General features: G+C 38.8%; 1 protein-coding gene across 1 annotated transcript in view; it reads left to right on the forward strand.

Moving 5' to 3' along the window:
• Positions 1-280: 280 nt before the first annotated feature.
• BPNT2 (3'(2'), 5'-bisphosphate nucleotidase 2) overlaps positions 281-25,781 on the forward strand; it is a 37,379-nt gene continuing 11,878 nt past the window's right edge. Inside the window, exons 1-3 of the mRNA XM_036070959.2 lie at positions 281-952; positions 18,300-18,462; positions 19,545-19,640. Of these exons, the coding sequence (XP_035926852.1) occupies positions 563-952; positions 18,300-18,462; positions 19,545-19,640 (649 nt within the window). The 5' untranslated portion in view covers positions 281-562. The remainder of the gene's footprint in view (positions 953-18,299; positions 18,463-19,544; positions 19,641-25,781) is intronic.

The raw sequence follows: 25,781 nt of genomic DNA on the forward strand, positions 1-25,781 counted from the left end.
TATGTCAGCCATACATCTTCTTTCGAAGAGAGATATAATTTAAAATTGCACAAGGCACTCAGCACCTTCCCTGCATGGAAAATTGCCCCGTCACAAGCAAGAATGATTCAAAAACCCAAACACTGCTCCATCCTGACTAAAAGAGGAGGAGCAATCCGGCGGCTCCCCGGGCTCGCAGCCCGCCGCCCCGTCCCCAGGGTCACCCCGCCCCGAGGGCGGAGCCTATATCGCCCCACCCCGCCCCGCCCCCCTCGCGTAACCCGGATACACACCCACGCTCCCCTTTCACCTCGTAGCCGTTGGCTAACGTGGAAGTGAGACCCGCTGGCCGGCTGAAAAGCTGGGACCGCGCTGCCGGGGGCAGTTGGGCGCGCGGCACGGCGACGGTGGGCTTCTCGGCGCGGCTCGGCCTTTCCCGGGAGGGAGCAATGGGGCGAGCGGGCGCCGGCGAGCGGACGCCGGTGTAGGACGCGCGGCGCCCGGCCCGGGAGCGCGGCGGCGGCGGCGGCGGGCGCGGGGAGGCCTGTGAGGGCCGGCGCCCCGAGCCCCGGCCTCCCGCGCCATGGCCCCTATGGGCATCCGCCTGTCCCCGCTGGGGGTGGCCGTGTTCTGCCTGCTGGGGCTCGGCGTGCTCTACCACCTGTATTCGGGCTTTCTGGCCGGCCGCTTCAGCCTCTTCGGCCTCGGCGGCGAGCCAGGCGGCGGCGGGGCGGCGGGGCCCGCAGCCGCGGCCGATGGGGGCACGGTGGACCTCCGCGAGATGCTGGCCGTGTCGGTGTTGGCCGCTGTTCGCGGCGGCGACGAAGTGAGGCGCGTCCGCGAGAGCAACGTCCTCCACGAGAAGTCCAAGGGGAAGACGCGCGAGGGAGCCGAGGACAAGATGACCAGCGGGGACGTGCTGTCCAACCGCAAGATGTTCTACCTGCTCAAGACCGCCTTCCCTAACGTGCAGGTGGGTGCCACGAGCGCCGGGCGCGCTGGGAGCGGATGAGCGGGGGAGCCTCGGAGCGAGTTCCCAGCGCCTTGACTCTTCCGACGGCCCCAGGTCGTGGGGTCCTGACTCCCATTTTGCAGATGTGGAAATTGAGAGGCGAAGTTTAGGTGCTGAAGGTCGTACAAACAGCTGGCGGGTGTGATGGGTGAGGTTGCCGGCAGTCTGACTCAGAGCCTTTGCCCTTCTGGCCCCTCCCGGGCTGTGTGTTCGTGCTTGTACCTGGGAGCTGGAGCTCTCGGTTCTGGGTGGGTCTTGATATCAAAAGGCTGTGAAAGTTAACTTCATTCCTTACTGCAGGCCCTTTTCTAAAACGAAGGGGTTGGACTAGAGCGCCCATGGCCCTCTATCCCTCCTTGATGTAATTGCTGGAAGGGTTGTGACTATGGAATACACGTTTTCTGCCAGACCTACCAGGAGCTAATTGAGGGCCAAGAACTGTGGAAGTCTTGTTGTGGAGCTGTTAATAGGCAGGGCATTTGTTGGGGGGGGGTGTGTGTGCTCATGATTTACTTTAGCTGTAGAATGATCTCTTAATGGCATGTATTTTGGGGGCTCTTTAAAGAAGTGTTTGGAAGTATATTTCCCAGCAACTTCATTTCAGCCGTCTACCTGGTATTTTCTCCAGAGAATGAGAATTGAAGAACCTTTGCCTTTTATTTGGGTAGGTTTCTGGGGGAAGAAATTAACATTTTCTTAGATAAATCCAGAATTTTGAATTTGTTATTAATACTTTTAAAATTCATTTTAGGGGAGCTGCTGTTGAATGAATAAAACTTAAAAAAAAACATGTTATAATTCCAGAGGAAGAGCTTAGCATAGTGTAGCAATACTTTATGAGTGTATAGTGTTAACTCACCTGACAGTAGATTTTGGCTACTGGGAAGAAAAATTGTTTCCAGTGGAATTCTGTTAATTAGATAAACAGTGAAATCTAAACCCCAGCTTCTTTGGAAGGTATCTGACCTTTTACTGTTGTTATTGGAAGAGTTAGGAGAATATTGTCATTGTAGAATTTATTTATCTTGTGTAACCCTCCTTCCGGTCTGTCATATTATTGCTTTGGTTCTCTTTTGTCCTCTGTCATTTTTTCTTACTTTTTATTTCCTTAAATTTTTTTTTTTTTGCAGGGGAATGAACATTGGCTTCATATGGTGAGCTGCTGGCAATCAGCTGTGTAATTGACAGGAGAATTCTCAAACAAAACACCAAACATTTATTTTTCTTTTGCCCTACTCTACTTTATCATCACAAATAATACTTACCTTGTGTTTGCATAGATGTTAAGATGTGCTTCTAAAGTATTTTCTTTCTCCAAAACACGTGTTCTTTTCAGAGTTTGTGGAAGAAACAGGAGTTTCAGAGAAGCTGATGGAGAATAGTTAAAACAGTAGAAACGGTAACCATTTCTTGAGTGTCTTTTAGGCACCCAGATAATGGCCATACAGGACTTCATTTGATCACCACAGCAACTTTAAGAAGTAAATTTTATTTATGCCAGTTTACGGATGGGAAATCCGAGGCTCATGACACTCCATAGTTTACATGAACTATCTAATTCTTCATTTTAGCTAGATCTTTAGGAGGCTACTTCAAATTTATAGTATAATTTCCTGGGGAAAAACATAAAATTGTAGAAGATTAAAAAGCAATAATAATAAAATATATCAAGCAGAGTTGAATTTTTTTTTTAAGGGTAAAAAGAAAAATATTCTTAAATACCAAAAACATGGAAGTGTGTGCATGTGTATTCACATGTGAACTCCACCCCACCCCTACCAAACCTTTTGCTTTGGGTAACCTCCACAGGATTCTGCATTTGTTTTCTCACTTATTAACAAATGCTAAGGGAATAGCTGCCAAGGGTGGTGAGCTGCATCTTATTAAACATAAAAGCTAGGCTTTCAGAATTGCAGATGTTGAAGGCTCTGCCTTTATGTAAAATAACTCCTTGTTTTCTTGTGATTGTTTGAATGTTCACATGTATATCTTTAGTGTTGGACTTTTGCTGGAGTAGAGGAGGTTATGTTCATTTATACAGTGTCAAAGTAGCGTGGTGTCATGTTGAGCTGCCTCCTTCTATCACTATGTTGTTAGACTAGAGGTCAAATATTGTCATCTAAGTAGAAACTCAGCCCTGGATTCTTTTCTTCCCTCTTGTCCTGCAGCACCCAGAATACAGTCTTAAATGTCTGGTTGTTTTTGAAGCCTCACCTGGATTTTTTTGTTAAGGAATTTAAGTCAAATCCCACTCAGTTGACTTCCTTATGGAAAATTAGCATTGAGAAACCACAAATACTTCCTTCTTTTATCCTGGTGCCCTGTGCAAATAGGGAGAGGTCTCTTATTTTCTCCCACGATTTTCCTGTCTAGAATCAGAGGCTTGAGCTCTCCTGATGTTTACTTCTCAGTACAAGGATATACCAGATGTATATCTCTGTACACTCTGGAGTACTCAAGTGGGAGTGGTTTTACCCTTCGGAGACATTTGGCAAAGTCTGGAGATTTTTGCTTGTCACAACTGGGGGTGGAATGCTATTGGCATCTAGTAGGTAGACCGTAAAAAGCCCACAATGCACAGGACAGCTCTCCATAACAAAGAATGATCTAGCCTAAGTTTTCAGTTGGTGCCCTGGTTGAGAAGCCCTACTCTGCAGAAGTGAGTGTTATCCTAAGAAAACTCCCAAGTTTGTCCCTGGATTTCCTTTAGTCTTCAGCCTTTCTTATGTTAGGGATTTTGGGAGAGTCCTCAGGGCAGTCTTTCTCTTCTTCCTAAACACTCTATGCTTGATTTTATTGTAAGAAAGTAATAGTAACTGCAGCCATTTGTATGATATTGTCTGTAATTATATCCTTCTGAATAGTGATGAAAATGAAGGCTGACCATAGGTTTTGGAGTGATTTATAGCCACAGAACATACAAATTTGGGTTTATAGTTTCAGTTTAACACGGAACTCTCAATGTGAGAGGCTCTATGTCCTCAGCTTTACTTGTTCAAAGTTTTTGATTTTGAAAATGATTCATTTTATTTGAAGTTAAAGCATGGTATTCCAAGCTTGTTGGAGTCTTGGGTCTATGCTTTCCTTGACCTCTAGGATGGGAGTTAAATTCTTCTCTCCACAGGACTGCTCATTGGAAAAGTCTGAGAAGTGCTAATATAGTGCTGAGAACACTTATCTTGAGGGGCGCCTGGGTGGCTCAGTCAGTTAAAGGTCTGCTTTCGGCTCAGGTCATGATCCGAGGGTCCTGGGATCGAGCCCCTTGTCGGGCTCCCTGCTCAGCGGGGAGCTTGCTTCTCCCTCTCCCTCTGCCTGCTGCTCCCCCTGCCTGTGCGTGCTTGTGCTCTACCTCCCTCCCTCTCTCTCTCAAATAAATAAATAAAATTAAAAAAAAAAAAAAAGGAACACTTGCCTTGGCCAGTCACCCACCTATGTGATCCTGGCCAGTCATTTCACTTCTTTGAGCTGCAGTTTCCTCTTCTTTAAAATCTAGATAACTGGTAATTTGATAATTAGTGCAGACATAAGCATCGCAGATAGAAGAAAACCAAGTTGAAAGGAGCTGGCCCAATAGAGGTGGTAGTATAATAAATTCAAGTATCCTGATGGGTCTGAATCTGATGCACATTGGGGGAAATGACTGGAAGAAATGAGGAAGGTAAGCAGGGCTGGATGGTATGCCAAACTCAAAGACGTTTGGACCTGATCTTTAGTTTAATCCTAAAGTACTAAAGAAGACCAGATTTACCTGACTTTTCTTGAAGCCTGCAGTATGCTTTGTTTGGGCTGTGGGCATTTGGAGGTGGGTGAGACCAGTTAGGGGTATGTTAAAATAGGCTGTGCAGGAGATGAGGACCAGAACTCAGGCAATGGGAAAGTTATACTCAGCTTGGTTTACTAGCTAACATTTATTTAGTTCTCAGTAAGTAGCAAGCACTGAATTAAGCTTTTAAGCTTTTTATTCCCATTATTAATGTATTCTTGACAACAATATAGGAAGTCAAGTACCATTGCCTCCATTCTGCAGATACAGAAATTGAGGCTTGGAGAGGCTAAATAACTTACCAAACTTTAGACAGCTAGAAAATAATTTTAGGCCTGCAGAGAGATTCACTTCATGGTCTTAGAATCATCTCAGGTCTGTTTAATTCTATGTATTAAGGCAGGAGGTATGACTACAGTGTACTTTTAACTAACCTGCAGTATTTTGAATGATTAGAAGGCCTCAGGGTTGATGCTTGGAGAATAGTTTGGAGGGAGTAAACTAGTTAGGAGGGTTTTTCAAGAGAGCGATGATACATTTTAAATTGGGGGTATGTTTGTAGAGAAGATAGAATTCGAAAGAGATGAGAGAATTTCTAAGGATGTTACAGAGGATACCATTCTATATCTGTATCTGGCTTTCGCAATTGGTGTGTTGCTGGAGATAAAGAAGAGTGAGGGATGACATGTCCAAGGGGGCAGATCATGAGTGCCATCTTACTAGACTTATGAAGTTAGAGTTGTCTTTGATATGGCCAAGGGGACATGTTAAGGAGGTATTTGAATATATGGGTCTGAAGCTCTGAAGAGGCATCTGAACTTGAAATATGAATTTGTGAGTCATTATTGTTGTGATATTAATTGAAACCCATTGTGGACAGGATTGCTTATGGAAAGAATGTAGTGTGAAAGGGGAAGATCAAGGGCCTAAGGCCAAGGGTAACAAAATAGAAAATAATCATTTAATAATAATAGCAGCCGGTTTTTATTAAATGCTTACTCTGTGTTAAGCACTATGCTAAGCTTGTTTGTTTTACCTATTCTATTTCATTAATTCATCCAGAGAACCCAGTAGGAAGATATATTTATCATCCACTTCTAGCAGCTCAGAAAGATTAGGTGGCTAGTCTAGGTAAGTCACATTCCCAATAAATTGAGGAGCTGGCAATGACAGAACATACTCTTAATGATGGTCCTGTATGGTGAATGGTCATTGGTGAACTTTGTGAGAGCTTGCTTGGTGGCTTGGTGGAAAGGGAGCAAAATTGAAAAAGATGGGACAGGGGACAATGGAGGTAGTAAAGACAAAGCTTTTAAGAAATTGGACTTCTAAGGAGCTTGGCTGGGGTCTTATATGGGACTAAGACAAGTTTCTATGGATTTTTTTTTTTTTTTTGGTGTTTTTAAGATGTGAGACACTAGAACATGTTTAATTAATTATAGGTACATGTTTGAAAGATGGTATTGATAGTAAAATGCTTCTAAAAAGGTGGAAGAAGACATCCGTTTAGAAAATAGTTATTGAATGTTCGCTGTGTGATAGGCACAGTGCGAGGCACTATATCTAAAAACTTTATGATCTTATGATTTACGGAGAAATGCAGTAGTTGGTGCCTTCTTAAAGCATTAACCAAAAGCCTCTTCAACCCCAAAGTACCCGCACTTTCATGTGAATAGCATTAATTGTGTTTTGAAGTCTTGCTTTCCTATTCTTCAGTTCCCTGTTGAGGACTGAGACAGATAGGCAGTAGCAATGAGGGAGGGAGAGTAGATTGAACGGAAATGGTTATGGGGAAGAAATGAAAGTACATTGGCAAAGAATAATGTTGTCAATGCAGAAGTATTTATTCAACACCTACTGGGCCAGACACTGGCTTAGGCAGTGGGATGCGGCTACAGTGTGAAGGAAATTGTGTCCTAGAACTCATAAAACTTAAGTTCTGGTGGATCAGAATAGATGGTACACATGTGAACAAATAAACTGATTTCAGATACTGATAAGGGTTTTGAAGAAGAAAAATAAAACCATGTCAGGAGAGTGAGTGGGTGCTTCTGCTTTGGCCATGGTAGTCAGGGCAGGCCATTGTAAGGCTCTGTCATTTGAACTGAGATCTGAATGATAAGAAGCAGGCCAGCATGAAGAGATTTGGGAAAAGTGTATACAGCAGAAGAGTACAAGTACAAAGGCCCTGAGGCCAAGGGACCAGAAAAAACATGTCTGGAGTGTAGGAAATAAGGATGCAAAAAGAGAAAGGGTACTGGGGCCAAATCATCCAGGTCTCACTTTGTAGATGATGGTAAGGCGTCTGGATTTTATTTCTGTGTAATGAGAAACCGTTGGCAGGTTTTAAGCAGAGAGTGACAATACTCTGATTTAGGAAGATGGCATGTTGCTGGGTTGCAAAGGGAAGCTCCATAAAGGCAATGATTTTGTCCATTTTGTTCATTATTTTATCCTAGTGCCCAAAAAAGTTGAGAATATGTGGTCATTAATAGTTGTTGAATGAATGAATGAATGAATGAATCAGTGAATCCATTATAGGAGACCAGAGTGATCGAAGGCTATTTTAGAAATCCAAGTGAGAGATAGATGGTGGTTTAAATCAAGATTTGCTTGGTATACATGATTTCATGTATTTAGAATTGGGAGGTAGAATTTCCAGGACTTACTGGCTGGTGAAATGTGGAAAAGAATTGAGATAGACTTACTGATCTTGATCTTACCAGCTGTTTTCAAGGCTCTTTACAGGATTTATTCAATTTGTAGGTGTGTAATGATAGTGGCAGGTTACAAATAGCAGTTGTGCAAAAGTAGATGAGGACATTGTACTGATGTTTTTGTTCTCTTGCTCCATTTGTTTCTTACTAACCTGACTCTCAGGAAAGATGTTTTCAAATACAGTTCTATAATTTGTTAGGTCATACTACATTGAAAGGATATGGAGAAGCTGACTTGAACTTTAGGCAAAAATCTTGATCATAAGGCACAGTAGTTGCTTCCTAGACTTGGCATTGCCATTTTTGTAAACTGCAGGGGTTTGTAGTTTGTAAACTACTTTGTAGTTTCTGGTAGTCACATTTGTTGTTTAAGTTTATTCTGTGGTGTTTGCATGGTGTTACTCTTACATTCATTTATCTGATGTAGCTTAGCACTGTTTATTATTAAGTGCATGGGCCCTAAATCCAAAGTACTTTAAATTGATGTCTGCAAGATGGTAGAATAGGGGTTCTCTACTGTCATACCCTCACAGGACATTGATTTGGGTACTCATTCACAGACAAGAGTTCCTTTGTAGGAGTCTGGGAGTCCAGCAGAGAAGTTCCAGTATACCATTGGGGTCAAAAAAATAAAATTTTTTTTTTTAAATCTTAAGAATAGATGCATTGATGAGAGTAAGAGGGACATTTTCACTTTGCTTGCATCACCCCTCCATCAAGGTCAATGCCAGGAGAGACCCGTGCAGCCTGCAATTTCACCCACAGGAGTGTGTGAGTGAGTACCTGGCTTTCCCAGCCAAGCAGGACACTGCCCAAGGAATCCACTTCTGTCTCTTGTCACCTGTATTACTAAAGTGATCTGTAAGGCTGAGGGGTTGGGAGAGGCTGTGGGCACATAAACCAGGGCTCAGAACTCCAAAGGGATGCTATGAATCTCTTCATAGTTACCCATCAGGAAGGCTGCCCACGAGCCACTGAGGAGTCCTTACCCTCAGATCCCCTCAACTGGCTCACAGTCCCCCTCAACACTCTATATGCCTTGCCCAAACCCACCCCACTCACCCACGTTGGCCTGATTTTAGCGTGTGCTCCTGTAGACGGTGAGACTGAGCCTTTGCAAATGGCTGGCAAACAAGTGCAGAAAGCCAGCATAACTGCGGAATTGGGAAAAGGTTCACAAACTTGAGTATTTCAGGGTACCACGCTAGAGAAAACAAGCCTGGCCTGGCTTTGTGGGATTGAGACAAAGCATATAATCTTAATGCCCTCCAGGAGGGAACAAAAAGTGTGTAGAAGGCACATCCAAAGAAGAGGTCAGAGAAAGCCTCAGAATCCCACATCAGACTCAAGGTAAGATAGCTCTCTCCCAAAGCCAGTCAGTAAAGACTAGAGGAGATAACGCCTTCTTCAGATGTGAAGGCAGCAATGCAAGACTTCAAGGAATACAAAAAAAAGTAAGGAAATACAACATTGCCAAAGGAACATAATTTCCTAGTAACTAGACCCCCAACCCCCAAATAGAGATCTACAAATTGTCAATTCAAAATAATTGTTTTAAGGAAGTTCAGTGAGCTTAAGAGAACATAGACAACTCAAAGAAATCAGGAAAACAATACATGAACAAAAGGAGAGATAACAACAAAGAGAAGTTAAAAAAACCACTAGAAATTTTAGAGCTGAAGAATACAAGAAATGAAAATGCAGTAGAGAGAATCGGCAGAAGACTTGATCAAGCAGAAGAAGGAATCCACGAACTCAGAAACAGATCATTTGAAATCATCCAGTCAACAGAGAAAAAAGAAAATAAAACAAGTGAAGAAAGCCTGTGTGCATTATGGGGCACCATCAAGTATAACTATTTACATTTTGGGAGTCCCAGAGAAGGAGAGAGAGAGAAAAGGGCAGAAAGTTTATTTAAAGGAATGGTGGCTGAAAACTTCCCAAATCAGGGGAGAGATAGGAACATCTAGCTACGTGAAGCTCATAGGTCCACAAATTCAACTCAAAGAGGACTTTATTGAGATACATTATAATAAAACTGTCAAAAATCAAAGACAGAATTTTGAAAGCAATAGAAAAGAAACTCATCTGATACAAGGGAACCCCCATAAAGCTATCAGCAAATATTTCATCAGAAGCTCTATATGCCGGGAGAGAGTAGGATGATACATTCAGAGTGCTGAAGGAAAAAAAAAAAACCTGCCAACCAAGAACACTTACTTTACCTTGTAGCACTCTCCTTCAGAAATGCAAAATAGATAAAGACTTTCCCAGACAAATAAATGCATCACCACTAGACCTGCCTTACAAGAAATGTTAAAGGGAGTTCTTCAAGCTGAAATGAAAGGATGCTAAATAATAATGTGAAAACAAAGTATAAAATTCACTGGTAAGTATATAGTGAAATTCAGAGTATTCTAATGTAATAGTGGTGTGTAAATCATTTAACTCTAATATAAAAGTTAAAAGACGAGTATTTTTTAAAACTATAGCTACAAAAATTTGTTAATGGATATAGAATATAAAAATACGTTATATCAAAAACATGTTGTGGAGGGAGTGAAAGAGGGAAGAGTTCATATGCAATCAAAGTTAAGTTGTTATCAACTTAAAATAGACTGTTACAACTATAAGGTATTTTATGTAAGTCTCATGATAACCACAAGGCAAAAACCTCTCATAGACAAACAAAGGATACCACCATGGAAAATCATCAAATCACAAAGGAAGACAGCTAGAGAGTAAGAAAGGAACAAAGAAGCTACAAAAAACGAGGAAGCAATTAACAAGATGGCATTAGTAAGTCCACACTTACCAATAATTATTTGAAATGTAGATGAACTAAATTCTCCAATCAAAAAACAGAGCAGGTGAATGGATTAAAAAAAAAAGACCCAACTGCATGCTGGCTACAAGAGAAACACATTAGAGACACACATAGGATCAGAGTGAAGGGATGGAAAAAAAATATTCCATGCAAATGGAAACCCAAAGAGAACAGGATAGCTATACTGCTATCAGACAAAATAGACTTTGAGTAAAAAACTCTTAACGAGGGACAAAGAAGAATTTATGTAATGATAAAAGGGTCAGTTTATCAAGAAGATATAACAATTGTAAATACATATGTACCCAACATCAGAGCACTAAATATATTGGGCAAATATAGATCTGAGGACAGAAACAGACAGCAATGCAATAATAGTAAAGATTTCAATACCTCACTTTCACCAATGGATAGATCATCTAGACAGATCATCAATAAGGAAATAATGAACTTGCACTACACTTCAAATTGATAAAGGCACTGTCAGATATATACAGACCATTTCATCCAACAGTAGCAGAATACACATTCTTCTCAAGCTCATATGGAATACTCTCCAGGGTAGATAGCATGTAAAGCCAGAAAACAGGTCCTAACAAATTGAAGATTAAAATCATAATCAGAGGGCGCCTGGGTGGCTTACTTGGTTAAGCAACTGCCTTCGGCTCAGGTCATGATCCCGGAGTCCCAGGATTGAGTCCCGCATCAGGCTCCCTGCTTGGCGGGGAGTCTGCTTCTCACTCTGACCCTACCCCCCTCTTGTGGTCTCTCTCTCTCTCAAATAAATAAAATCTTAAAAAAAAAAATCATAATCATAAGTGTTTTTTGACCACAGTGGTGTAAAACTGAAGTCAATGACACGACAAAAACTGGAAGATGCATAAATCTATGAAAATTAAACAATATACCCTTGAACAACCAGTGGGTTCAAGAAGAAATCAAAAGGGAAATGAAAAAAAAATCTTGAAATTAACAAAAAAGGGGCACCTGGGTGGCTCAGTTGGTTAAGTGTCCGACTCTTGATTTTGGCTCACGTCATGATCTCAAGGTTGTGAGATCGAGTCCTGCACTCAGCTCAGAGCCTACTTAAGATTCTCTCCCTCTGCCTCCCCCTTTCTCTTTCTCTCTCTAAAAATTAACAAAAATGGAAGTACAACATACCAAAACTTATGGGATGCAGCAAAAGCAGTTCTAAAAGGGAAATTTATAAGGATAAATGCTTACATTAAGAAAAACGAAAGATTTCATTATACCTAATGAGCTAATTTATACCTTAAGGAACTAGTAAAAGAGCAAACTAAGCTCAAAGTTAGCAGAAGGAAGGAAGTAACAAAGGTCAGAGCAGAAATAGAGACTAGAAAAGCAATAGAAAATACCAACTAAGAGCTGTTTTTTTTTTAAAAGATTAGATTGACAAAGCTTTAGCTAGTCAGAGATAAAAGGATTCAAATATATAAATTCAGAAATGAAAGCATAAGCATTACACCTGATACTACAAAATGCAAATGATCATGAGAGACTACTATGAATAATTATAGGCCGCCAAATTCGATAACCTAGAAGAAATGGATCAGTTCCTAGAAACATACAACATACTAAGACTGAATCATGAAGAAATAGAATACCTGAACCAACCTATAAGGACATTGAATCATTAATCAACTTCCCAGTAAAGAAAATCCCAGAACTAGATGTCTTCACTGGTCTACCAAACATTTAAAGGAAAATTAATACCAATCCTTTCAAATTCTTCCCCCAAACTGAAGAGGATGGAATACTTCCAAACTCATTTTATGAAGCCAGCATTACCCTAATACCAAAGCTATGCAGGGGCACTACAAGAAAAGAAAATCACGGCCCATTATTCCTCATGAACATAACATGCAAAAATCCTCAAGAGAATACAAGCAAACTGAATTCAATAGACATTAAAAGGATCAAACACCATGATCAAGTGGGCTTTATCCCTGGGTTGAAGGATGGTTTACATATATGAAAATTGATCAGTGTGATATACCACATTAACAGAATGAAAGATAAAAATCACATGATTATCTCAATATAACAATATAAATATAAAAAGCATTTGACAAAATTCAACATTTTTTCATGATAAAAAAACTCAACAAATTAGGTATAGAAATATACCTCAATGTAATAAAGGCCATATATCACAAGCCCACAGCTAACATGATACCCATTCATGAAAATCTAAAAGCTTTTCTTCTAACATCAGGAAGACAAGGATGTCCACTTAGCACTTCCATTCAACATAGTACTGGAAGTCCTAGCCGGAGCAGTTAGGTAAATAAAAGAAATAAAATGCATCCAAATCAGAAAGGAAGAAGTAAAATTGTGTGCAGAGGACATGATTTTTACATATAGAAAACTAAAATTTTTAACAAAATACTATTGGAACTAATAATAATAACCCTATAAAGTTGTAGGATACAAAATCAACAAACAAAAATCATTATATCATTTCTGTGTATTAATAACAATGAACTATTTGAAAGAGGAATTAAGAAAATTCCATTTATCAAATTTATCATTCCAGGATCAAAAACAATAAAATACTTAAGAATAAATTTAAGGAGGTGAAAGATCTGTATGCTGAAAACTTAAGTCACTGGTAAAAGTAATTTAAGAAGACACAAATAAATGGAAAGGTGTTGCATGTCTTGGATTAGAAGAATTAGTGTTGTTAAATTGTCCATGCTGCTCAAAGCAATCTACACATTTAGTGCAATCCCTATCAAAATTCCAATGGCAGTTTTCAATGAAATAGAGTAAATAATCCAAAATTCACATGGAACCAGAAAAGACCCAAGAAGCTGAAGCAATTTTAAGCAAGAAGGACAAAGCTGGAGGCAGCACATTTCCTGACTTAAAATTAATTACAAAGCTATAGTAATCAAAAGAGTATTGTAGTGACATAAAACATACACATAAACCAAAGGAATAGAATATAGAAATAAATCCACACATACACATTTAACTAATCTTTGACAAGGCATCAAGAACATACTACAGGAAAAAGATAGGTTCCTCAATAAAGGTGCTGGGAAAACTGGTTATCTATATGCAAAAGAATAAAACTGGATCCCTATCTTACACCTCTCAACAGAAGCTAACTCAAAATGCACAAAAAATTTAAACATACCACCTGAAACCATAAAGCTCTTTGATACTGGTCTTAGCAATGATTTTTTTGGAAAAGACACTAAAAGTACAGAAATCAAAAGCAAAAATAGGGGCACCTGGGTGTCTCAGTTGGTCAAAGCATCCGACTCTTGATTTAGGCTCAGGTCATGATCTCAGGGTTGTGAGATTGAGCCCCGCCATGCTAGATTTTAAGATTTTCTTAAGATTTTCTCTCTCCCTCTCTGTTGCCCCACCCTCTAAAAAAAAAAAAAAGCAAAAATAAACAAGTGAAACAAGATCAAGTTAGAAAGCTGCACAGCAAAGGAAACAACTAAAGGAAAAGGCAACTATGGAATGACAGAAGATATTTGTAAACAATGTATCTGATGGGCTAATATCTAAATTATATAAGGAATTCATTCAATTCAATAGCAAAAGAATAAGTAATCCAATTAAAAATGGGCAAAGGACCTGAATATACATTTTTCCAAAGAAGACCTACAAATGACTGTCAGTTATATGAAAAGGTGTTCAACATCACTAATCATCAGGGAAATACAAATCTAAACTACAACTGAGATATTACTTCACCTGTTAGGATGGCTATTATTAGACAAGAGGTCAATGTTGGCAAGCATGTGGAGAAAAGAGAACTTTTACCCCATTGGTGGGAATGTAAATGAGTATAGCCATTATGGAAAGCAGAATGGAGGTTCCTCAAAAAATTAAAAACAGAACTACCATATGATCCAGCAATCCTACTTCTGGATATATATCTAAATGAAATTCGTATCTGGAGATATTTGCACTCCCATGTTCATTGTGGCAATAGTCACAATAGCAAAAATATGGAAATGATTAGTTAAGTGTCTGTCAGTAGGTGAATGGATAAAGAAAAAGGGTATATATGTATGTATGTATGTGTGTATGTGTATACACACACACACACACACACTGAAATGTTATTCTGCCATTAAAAAGAAGGAAATCCTGCCACTTGGGATAACATGGTTGAACCTGGAGGGCATTATACTAAGTGAAGTAAGCCACACAGAGAAAGTATTGTGTGGTATCACTAATATGTGGAATCTAAAAAAAAAAAATGTTGAGCTCATAGAAACAGTGATTAAAGTGATGATTGCCAAAGTCTAGGGAATGAGGGAATAGAGGAGATGTTGGTCTAAGGGTGTAAACTTTTAGTTATGACTAAGATGAATAAGTTCTGAGCATCAAATATACAGTCAGACGGTTATGGTTAATAATACTGTATCGTATACTTGAAATTTGCTTCAAGAGTAGATCTTAAGCATTCTCACCACAAAAGAAAAAAGTAAATAAGTGATAGATGCATTAATTACCTTGATTATGGTAATCATTTTATAGTATATACATATATCACATTATCACACTGTACACTTTACACATATATTTACATGTATGTATATATGTATAGTTTTCTCAGTGAAGCTGGGGGGGAAGAGCCAAATATGTCACCGGTGCCACAGTCTTAGTAGTCTAACATAATAAGTTAATAGTAAGTCTTGATATCTGGTCAGGAAAGTCCTCCCACCATGATATTTCTTTTTTTTTTTTTTCCCCTTTCTTTCACCAAAATGGCTTGCTCTTTTTCTAAGAAGGGGTTAAAAAACAAATCTGTGGGGTTTTGATTGGAGTTTTCATTAAATCTATAGATTTACTGATAGGAGAATTAACATCTTTATCATTTTTAAATCATTAACGTTTTTCATACAGATTAATGTTCTCCATAGTGCTTTTGCACATCTTGGGTAGTTTTATGTCTGGAGAATTTACTTCTTTTGTTTAAGTGGCTTCCATTTTTATGTTAAATACTTTTAGTATTTGTCTCTGGTATATAAGAAGTGCAATTGATTGTTAAATATTGATCTTATATATCTAGAGACTTTGGTGTTATTCTGTAATTTATCTACAAGTTCTTTTGGATTTTCACCATTTGCATGTTACGATTTCGCTTCTTCCTTTCTATCTCTGTACCTCCCTACGTAGGCCACCCTCCTTTAGCTTTCTGCAATGGCTAGGACACTCTGCACATTGTTAACAGAGGTTATGATGGAGGGCAGCTTACTCTGTGTCATGCCTGCAGTGTCCTTCACCATCGGGTTTCCATTATTGTCAAACCTCATCCTTTCTTCTTGGTTTACTCAGCTCCTTTCTTCTTGGCTTACTCTACTCTAGCCCTACTGGCCTCCTTGCTTGCTCTGAATATAACAGGCACACTCCCACCTCAGGGCCTTTGCATTTTTACTCCCATGGGCTGGAAGGTGCCTTTAGATAGATACCTGCTAGGCTCACTTCCTTTAAATTGTCATTCTAATACCACCTTTTCCTTAGCTGCCTTATCTTTGAAAACAAACAAAATACCACCTTTCCTTAGCTGCCCTATCTTTGAAACAACTTTTTTGGAGCATATTTTGCATATCCTATAATTTGCCCATTGCAAATGTCCAGTTCAGTAGTTTTTAGATTTGCCAAGGTGTGCAACTTTTGTCATTAATCAGTTTTAGAACATTTTCATCACCCTAATGATATACCTGTGCCCAATTACTGCTAATCTCTGTTCCCACCCTTACCCCAGGCAACCACTAATCAACTGACTCCATAGATTTGCCTGTTACAGACATTTCACATAAATGGAATCATCCAGTATGTGATGTCTTGTTTCTTGTTCATTTCACTTAGCATATTTTGGGGGTTCATCAGTGCTATAGTATGAGTAGTACTTTTTTTTTTTTTGGCTGACTAACATTTCATTGTATGGATGTACCACATTTTGTCTATCCATTCATCTGTTGATGGACATTTGGTAGTTTATAATTTTTGGCTAGTATGAATAATCCCAGGCACCCTATCTTAAAGAATAACCCTTCTTCTGTCCTACAGCACACTTCTTCCCTGCTACATTCTATGTCTCCTTGTTGTCACTATTCAGCATATCACATTTTACTTATGTATCTTGTTTATTGTTTATCTCCTTCTCTAGAATTTCTGCTAAGCTCCACAAGGGCAGAGATTTTTGTCTCAAATTGATCACTATTATACATCAGGCCCTGGAACCGGCAATCAGTAAACATTTGCAGAATTGATAAAGGAATAAGTGAATGGATGGATTGGATGTTTACTGTACACCGTATTAAAAATATTTTTTGATTTAAGTGGCTTAATGTTTCTGGAATATTACTATTTTTAACTTTCTCCCTGACAATTTGGGATATGTCAAGGCACTTTCCAGAGATTGCTGGTATTTGTAGGGTTTTCACCGTGTGTGACTTTTTACTTATATAGGTGTCAGTGTTATAATCACTCTGACACTCTAGTATGGGGTCTGGGCATGGAATCACATGCAGTATAAACACAGTGATCTGCTGTGGAAAGGGAGCTTGTCTGTCTGCCTTCAGCTCGGTCATGATCCCAGGGTCCTGGGACCCAGTCCCACATCGGGCTCCCTGCTCAGCGGGAAGCCTGCTTCTCCCTCTCCCTCTCCCACTCCCCCTGCTTGTGTTCCCTCTCTCACTGTCTCTCTCTCTGTTGAAAAATAAATAAAATCTTTTTTTTTTTTTTTAAAGATTTTATTTATTTATTTGAGAGAGAGGATGAGAGGAGAGAGAGAGAGAGCACATGAGAGGGGGGAGGGTCAGAGGGAGAAGCAGACTCCCTGCTGAGCAGGGAGCCTGATGCGGGACGAAAAATAAATAAAATCTTTAAAAAAAAAAAAAGAAAGGGAGCTTGTCAGAAAGCATAGCACCCAAAAGCCTGTCCTGCTCCAGTCTTCCTACTTCCTACTAACATTGAAATGTTAATAGGATGAAATTCCCATCTTGGGGACATTTTTTCTTGCATGTGTATGTTATGATTTGATAGAGGGAGTCTTTCGATAAGGTAGTATTTAAATAAGGTTGACAGTCTGTTATTAACCTCATTCTTAAAACACAGTCAGTTCTTAGATTTGCCTCATTGGTATGCCCTTTATTTACAAAAGTAAATACAATTCTAACACATTAATTTAAATCATTGTTTTATAAACCAGAATGTATTTTAAGTATTCATTAAGAAGCTCACTGTTGAAAGCAGTGGTTTTCTACTCACCCACACCTTTACATATCTTAGGATAAATCAGATTTATTTTATATTTTAACTTTGTTTCCTAGTAAGTAAAAATAGAAAATTTGACTTCAGCATTTTATCCTGTGACATACCTTTGGTTTATAATGAAGAGAAGACTGATCTTTTTTTTGTCCTTTTGGATTACCCATCTCAGTTTTGTTTACATTTTATAATGTACTAGCTTATGATCTATTTCATTATTTCCAGGTTTCTTTTTTCTATTGATCAAAGGTATATTTTAGATGATTACTTTTCTAGGATATTGTGTCTCTTAGCATTCATCATTTCTCTGTTTTAAGGCATATTTCTTTTAAGTCCATTGTCCCTTTTCTTTTCCTCTTATAGTTGATTGTGTTCAGTTCAATGTTCCATAATATTGTCAGTCTATTTTCACACTTTAGATCTACTATTTCTTATAAGTATCATTAAGCTTTAAATAGTTTGTTTCTTAGTTTCTCTATATTTTTCTATAATTGGATTCTCTGTCTTAGGCAACAGACAGCTTGAATATTGGATTGGAAAGTACTTGAAGACAAGATGTTGCTGGAATTTCTTTTATATGTGTCCATTTTACAGTGAAATCCTTCAAAATAAAAATACTGATTTACCTACTTTCAGTTTGTGTGATTTGGTCTGAAATGTTTTTCTCTTTTGTGTTTTCTCAGGTGGCATTTTTTTCTTTCTAAATTTTTTAACTGTCATCTATTTTTGGTGCAGATAAATACTGAGGAACATGTGGATGCAGCTGATCAGGAGGTTATCTTATGGGATCGTAAGATTCCTGAGGACATCCTGAAGGAAATAGCCACCCCTAAAGAGGTACCAGCAGAAAGTGTTACTGTCTGGATCGATCCACTTGATGCTACACAGGAATATACAGGTGACTTTACATTAAAATTGATCTCAAACTTCAGATTGCCATTATATATTGGAGAACCAGAACAAAGGCAGTTAGTATATACTTGGTGGTAAATACTTTACCGATGTTACACAACTTTTCCAATTAGATTTTAAGACAGACAACTGGATTAACGCAATGCGATATGAAACCTTTGAACTGGATCAGTTATTTTCAACCTTTACCCCCAGCCCCAAAACCAGTATATTGTGGCATACTCCTATTGATGATAGCGATTCACTGTATCACTGATCCTTCAGAGAAGGGAGATTTTTAGCAGTCACAGCAAAATCATTCCTATTACACACCTATTTATTGAAGTGTTCGTTTATAGATGGAGTTATATATTGAGGTGTGAGTTCAGGTATTTATTTATATAGCCAGAATACAATATTTACTTGTGATTTGGGGAATTTAGGTTTTATTGCATATACATCTATCTTTGGAATTCAGAATAGTAAATCCTAGGCACCCAGGGGTAATTAAGTAGGAAAACAGAGAATTACTGCCCTCATCTCCATTTTCTTTTGTTTGTTTTTTTACCTAGTCCTAGCTCAGATTTCATTTCTGTAGCTCCTCTCTAATGCCTTGTTTCTTACCCAGAGATAACCAATTCCTGCTTTTTCTCTCTTTTGTTGGTGTATATGGTAGTTAATTGCTTATCTATATGCCCTCCTTCTAGATAGTAAGTTCTCTGAATGTGGGGCCTTCTGCTTTTTCATCTTTGTATTTTAGTCCTTAAGCACTGAACTTGACCGTAATAGACAGTCAGTAGGTAACTATTTGGAGAATAGGAGGAAGATACAAGGTGTCTAATAGTAACTGAAATTAGAAAATATTTTGCAGAAGTAGGTAATAGAAATAGGGAATATTGAGGGTTTTTTTAATAATTTTTCCTAAACCAAAATTGGCCTGATCATATACTAGTGATAATATTTAGTGAGTGCATCCCTTGTGCAGGGACTATTCTAAGTATTTCACTTGATTTTCAAATTTAAAACTAAAATTTTAAATTATTTTAATAATTTCTGTTAACTGGTTTTTTGTGTTCCTTTTCTTCATAGAGGATCTTCGAAAGTATGTCACTACTATGGTATGTGTGGCCGTGAATGGTAAACCTGTGCTAGGAGTGATACATAAGCCATTTTCTGAATATACAGGTAAGAAATGCACTAGAGCTTTCAAGAGTTAATGTTATTAAATCATTCATCTATAGTACTTACTGTCCTGTCACAATCTCAGCTGTAGCTCACTATTTATTAAAGTCAATCCCCTAGCATACCTCACTCTTTCATTGGATACAGTGAGGATTTCGTTGTTGGATATGATACTATATGATGAAGCAGAGCTTTCTAACCTTTCTTTAGAGGATAGAAACCGACTGACAATGAGAGATAATGTCGAGGAATACAGTTGGGCACAGACTTCCCAGCAGCTGAGTTCCTCTCTGTTTCTCTTGTGCTGTTGCTGGGGATAAGGTCCAGGGCTCTTACACATTGGATTCTATGTGGGTTCTGAGATCCACCATCAAGGGGCCTTAGCCAAATCTGTTGTCACATCAGGAAATGAGCTTGATGTTGTGGTGGTTAAGGGCAGTGGCAACTTGGCAACCTCAGCGTCAAAACCGGATGGTGTTATGGTGAAAGTCTTACTAATCAGGCTAACTCCAGTGTAGCCCTGGACACTCTTCAGAGTTCCATTTGACCCTTGTCTACCCCACCTTCTTGATGTAGTCATGTTTGTTAGCTTTGTGCAGATGGCAAGTCAGATCTTTGATCGTCACGTTGGGAGTTGGGAGTGTGGAAGACCATGCCAGAGAGCTTCCCATGCAGCTCAGGATGACCTCGGCAAAGCCTGGCCAGTGCTAGCGGATACTGGCATGACATTTTGGCATCACCACAACCATTACGCTGTAGTTTGCCAGGGAGGCTAGCCATGGTCTTCTGAATAGCAGTGATAGTGTGGCCTGTGGTTACAAGTGTAGAATGATGCCATGAGTTGTCCGGGTGGAGAAGTTGAGGGAAAGAGTTAGTGGTGTAAGAAGTATCACTGACAGTCTGAAGGGACTCATCATACTTTTAATTAGTCATTCCCATCAAGAACACGGGGCAAGGATTATGGCCTTTTGGTTCCACTGTTTTCTAAGATGATGAGGTTCTTGATGGTGACAGGATCCATTTTGCCAGTGCCAGCGTTGAAAGCAGCCCTCATGGCAAGGTGCTGTGGGTTAAATCATGCCCCCCTCAAATTCATGTTCACCCCTGTATTAGCTTCCTAGGGTTGCCATAAAAACAGAAAGAGAAAACCCACAAACTGTATATCTTTAAACAACAGATATGTAGTCTAACACAGTTTTGGAGGCTAGAAGTCCAAAGTCAAAGTTTTGGCAGAGACATGTGCTCTCTGAAACCTATAAGGGAGAATTCTTCCATGTTTTTCTCTTAATTTCTAATAGTTTGACAGCAGTGTGTTGTGTTCCTTGGTTTGTGAACACATCACTCCAGTCTCTGCCTTCAGCACCTCATGGCATTCTGCCTATGTATCTATGTCTCTGTGTCACTTCTCTTCTTATAAATATGATACCAGTCATATTAGAAAGAGCCCACCCTACTCCACCACAGCCTCATTTAGCTAAATACATCTACAATAAACCCATTTCCAAATAAGGTCAGACTCTACTATGCTGGGGAATAGGACTTCATCATATCTTTTGGGGGACTATAAACTCATAACAATCAACTTCAGAATGTGACCTTACTTGAAAATCAGGTCTTTACAGATGTAATTAAGGTAATTATCAGGATAAGATCATCCTGAATTAGGGTAGGTCCTTAAGTCAATGAGAGTATCCTTATAAGAAACTGGGATTACAGAGACATACAGAGGATAAGAGGATGGGATGGTAGAGGCACAGATTGGAGTGATGCATATAAGCCAAGGAACACCAAAGATTGCTGGCAGTTGTTGGAAGCTAGAAGAGAGGCATGGAATAAATTCTCCCTTAGAGATTCCAGAAGGAATAAACCCTACCAATACCAGTATCTGGATTTTGGACTGCCAGTACAATTCATAAACTGTGAAATGTGTGAGCCTCCAGACTATGAGAAAATAAATTTCTCTCCTTCTAAGCCACCGTGTTTATGGTAATTTGTCATGACAGCCCTAGGAAACGAATACACCCAGCATCCATACAGCTCTGTTGTTTACTCCACCCTTCTCACTGTGTCTCAGTGGTGTGGCTGACACTGCATAAAAAGGCTGGCTGTCAAGTGGACATAAGTGGAGACAAGGTTAAGTTTTGATTACTCTTAAAACTTATTTGCTTTGCAAAATACTTTGTATCCCAAATTCCAGCTCCTCTGAGATAGGCTGAACATATACTTGAGTGTTGGCTCTGCATTTCAAGACCTAATCTGTTTTGTGTTAATCTGACTTTATGTCTTTTCATAATTCAGATAGTTTTTACAGTTGACAATTTGATGAGCTGTAAAAGATTTAAGTCATTATTGAGACAGTGTGCCTTAAAATTAATTATATAGTTGATTTATGGTTTGTGGATTGCTTTCACATGTTTCCTTTAATCCTTACTGAATAAGTGAGGATATAGGTTAGGCTACTAATTTAGGCTGCTGTAATACATTGCACCAAAATACCAGAGGTTGAACAAAATAGCTGATTTCTCTCTTCTCTAACAGCCTGTATACAAACAGACCAGGCATGCAGGGTATTCTCTCTTGTTGCTTCGCTGTGCTAAATTTTGGTGCCCCCTTCTGCATGACTGAGGATGGCTCTCTGCTTCAACCACATTTCACCACTGAAGAGGATCAAAGGGGAGACGTGGAGGACATTTTCCACTAAGGGTTTGACCTATAAGTTGCACGCATCACTTCAGCTCACATCCCATTGACCAAAATGTAGCTTGAACCCAGCCACAGGGGAGGCTAAGAAATGTAGTGTTTATTTTCAGTGGCCATCCAAGCACCCAGTTCAGGGGTTCTGTCAGTTAGGGAGAAGAGGACAAGTGGTTATTGGAGCATAACTTAACCTAGCAGTATTGCTACACTTAGTATAACACATGAGGGATGGGTACACTTACTAACATTCCCACTTACAGATGAGAAAATGAGCCTCAGAAGTTTGATACATTCCTCAAGGTCATCCAGCTAAATTAGAGGAGGAAGCAACCTCAGAAATTTTATGCAAATCAGTACATCATACCACTTTCATAATAACTCCACAGTTCCCAACATTTGTATAGTGGTTAACTATTTGCAGTAAACTAAGTTATCTCATTTGAACATTGTGATAACTCTGTGAGACAAAGATAAGTGTTGTTATTTTTGTTTTTTATAAAGATGAGAAAAGGGGCTTAGCAAAGTTCTTAGGAAAGCAACATAGTTCAAAATGTTACAGCAAGAGCTAACCACTCCTTATTAATATCTCACATTTGTTTAGTATTTTCACAGTTCATGAAATGTATTGGCATAAATTCATTTCAGCTTCAAAATAACTGTGGAGGGGCGCCTGGGTGGCTCAGTCAGTTAAGCGACTGCCTTTGGCTCAGGCCATGATCCCAGGGTTCTGGGATCGAGCCCCGCATTGGGCTGCCTACTCGGCGGGGGGTCTGCTTCTCCCTTTCCCTCTGCCACTTCCACTGCTAGTGCTCTCCTGCTCTCTCGTTCTGTCAAATAAATAAATAAAATCTTTAGGAAAAAAAAAAATAACTCTGGAAAGACTATAAAAGAGGAATTATAGTGACCTTCAATTAAAGAAAGAGAAAACAGGCATATAAAGATTAAGTATAGGGCTTAAGTCTTTGAAGTCCTCTCTCACTTTTTTTTCTTTTCTTTTTTTTTAGTTGAAGTATAGTTGACTCATTCTTCGACATGGTTCCTGATTGCCTGTCTATATCCGTTAGGGTTACATTTATCTGTATACAAAATAAATCTGATTACAGTAGTTAAACAAATACAGGTTTTATTTTTCTCACCTAATAAGATGGGCAAAGGGCAGGGGGTTTCAGTTTATGGTACTGTTAAGCACCTAACTCCTCTTTTTGCTTTTTTGTCTTAGAAGGTAGTTTTTTGTTTTCATGCTTACAAAGATGGGTGCTTCCAGTTTCCATGGCTCTCTTCCAGGCTGGAAGAAAGGAGAAAGAAGAGGGACAAAAGATCTATCCCAGATATTCTTTGTGTTAGGAAAGAGTAACTTGAAGCCCTCTGCTCCCTCTCATTGGCCAAATGTCACATGGCCCCCTTAGCTGCAAACAGCCTGATACTGCAGAGAGAATTAGAATCTTAAAGAAAATGAAGAGGAAGTTGATACTGGGTAGGCAGAGATTCACATTCTTTGGGCCCTAATTTCCACATCTGTTCCTTTTAGGGGTGGGGAGAATAAGGATCATAAAATGCCCATTTAAAAAGAAACAACTTTATTCCATAAGACTATGTATTCTCTCCCCCTAGAGTGTTAGCTCCTCTAAAATAAAAAAGCCAAAAGTTTCTAACTTAGGAACAGCTTGTGTTCCAAAATGGTTTCTGTAAGTTGTAAGAAAATGTCTGTTGTTCTGTGATGCCGCTGAGTTGCCCAGTATGCTGGAACAAAGGTGCTTGCTAGTCTGCAAACATTCTAAAAGAATCAATAAGTCCTTAATTAGGTGTGGGTTGACCTTCTGTTCCGGGATCGAAGGTTTGTTTGGCTTGTGTCCTCTTTTTGGACTGTTATTTTCAGATCCAGACTGTATATTGATGTTGGCAGAGTACAGACTATCAGGTATTATATGCTTACCAGAATTTAACTACACTTGATTATAATGGGAGCTAGATAGTATTGTTGGCAGCCGGGAGAGCAAAACTGATCAAAATTCTTACCAGGCTTAATTAGAAGTAATTCATTGAGTTTGAAATTTTAAGAAGCAACAGGTACTTAAATAGTATTTTAACAAAGTAATGTATAAATGTGTAAGTGTAATATATCCATGCAGTGGGAATTTGTAGCTAAGTTACAATGTCTGAAGTGTGTAGCAAAGTACCACTTTTTATTACCCACTGGACTTTTTTTTTTAGCATATCCTCAGAATAAACACATTCTGTTAGCTGTTATTTTACCTTTTCATGATTACCTCATCACCATCAATCATTTATTTAAGCATCTACCAAATTTTTTTAAAGTGCTTGAAATAATTTGTCCATGTACGTGTTAGGACAGAATTTGTTGAAATTCTGTAACGTGAAATATATTTTTAAAATACTAAATTACTAATTCTTATCTAAAATTATTCTGGTACTATCTACGGAGATACGCTGTCTTTATTCTCTTACACAATACTGACCTCTAGAGATGTAGCACTGTAAATTCACTTCTTAGTAAAACCATGTTTTTTCTGATTATTTCTAAAAAGAATTGAGTTTTTTTCCTTCTCTTTGTCATTTTTTAACTTTAATTTTGAATAATTTCAAACAAACATAAAATTGTACAGAATTTTCATGTGCTCTTTCATCAAGATTTAACAGTTGAACATTTCTGTATATTTGCTTCCTTCCTTTTTTTCATGTACTTTAAAGAAAATTGCAAGGATCGTGACATTTTACCCCTATGTACTTCATTATGCATCTCTTAATATACTATTAATGTAATACTATTATTTTGAATATAATAATAAAATTAACATTCCCTAATTGATCCCATATTCACATCTCCCCCAGTTGCTTCTAAAGTGGATTTTACAACTGGTTACTTCAAACCAAGATCTGGTCAAGTCACATGCATTTTTTTGGTTGTTCTGTTAAGTTCTGTTAATCTCGAACACCCTCCAGTCCTCTTCTTCCCCATGACATTGACTTGTTGAGATCAAGTTAGTTGTTACATAATGTCCTGCTTTTGGGACTCTTCTGATTATTTCCTAAGAGTGTCATTTAACTTGTTTACTTTTCATCTTCTTTTTCTTATAAAGTGCAAATTAGATCTGAAGCCTTGATTGGATTAAGGTTAAGGATTTTTGTCAAGAACACGTTGTAGATATTCTTCATGTACTTCCTGCTGCATCATTTTATATGACATATAAATATCTAGTCTTATTATTAGTGATGTTGTAAGATGGTTAAAATGGCCATGACCAGATCTCTGTTACAAATTATTTTGATTCTCTTGCTACCAACAAGTAGTCTGGAGAAATATTTTGGCACCATTTGAGATCAGGATTCTATCAAACATTTCACATAATAGTTTTAAGATCTATAAAGACGTGAAATGGGATTTTCTGATTCTGTTGTATTTTCTGCATATATTAGCTAGAATTCTTC

The sequence above is a fragment of the Halichoerus grypus genome, chromosome 5 (genome assembly GCF_964656455.1).
Source record: "Halichoerus grypus chromosome 5, mHalGry1.hap1.1, whole genome shotgun sequence".
Lineage (NCBI taxonomy): Eukaryota > Metazoa > Chordata > Mammalia > Carnivora > Phocidae > Halichoerus > Halichoerus grypus.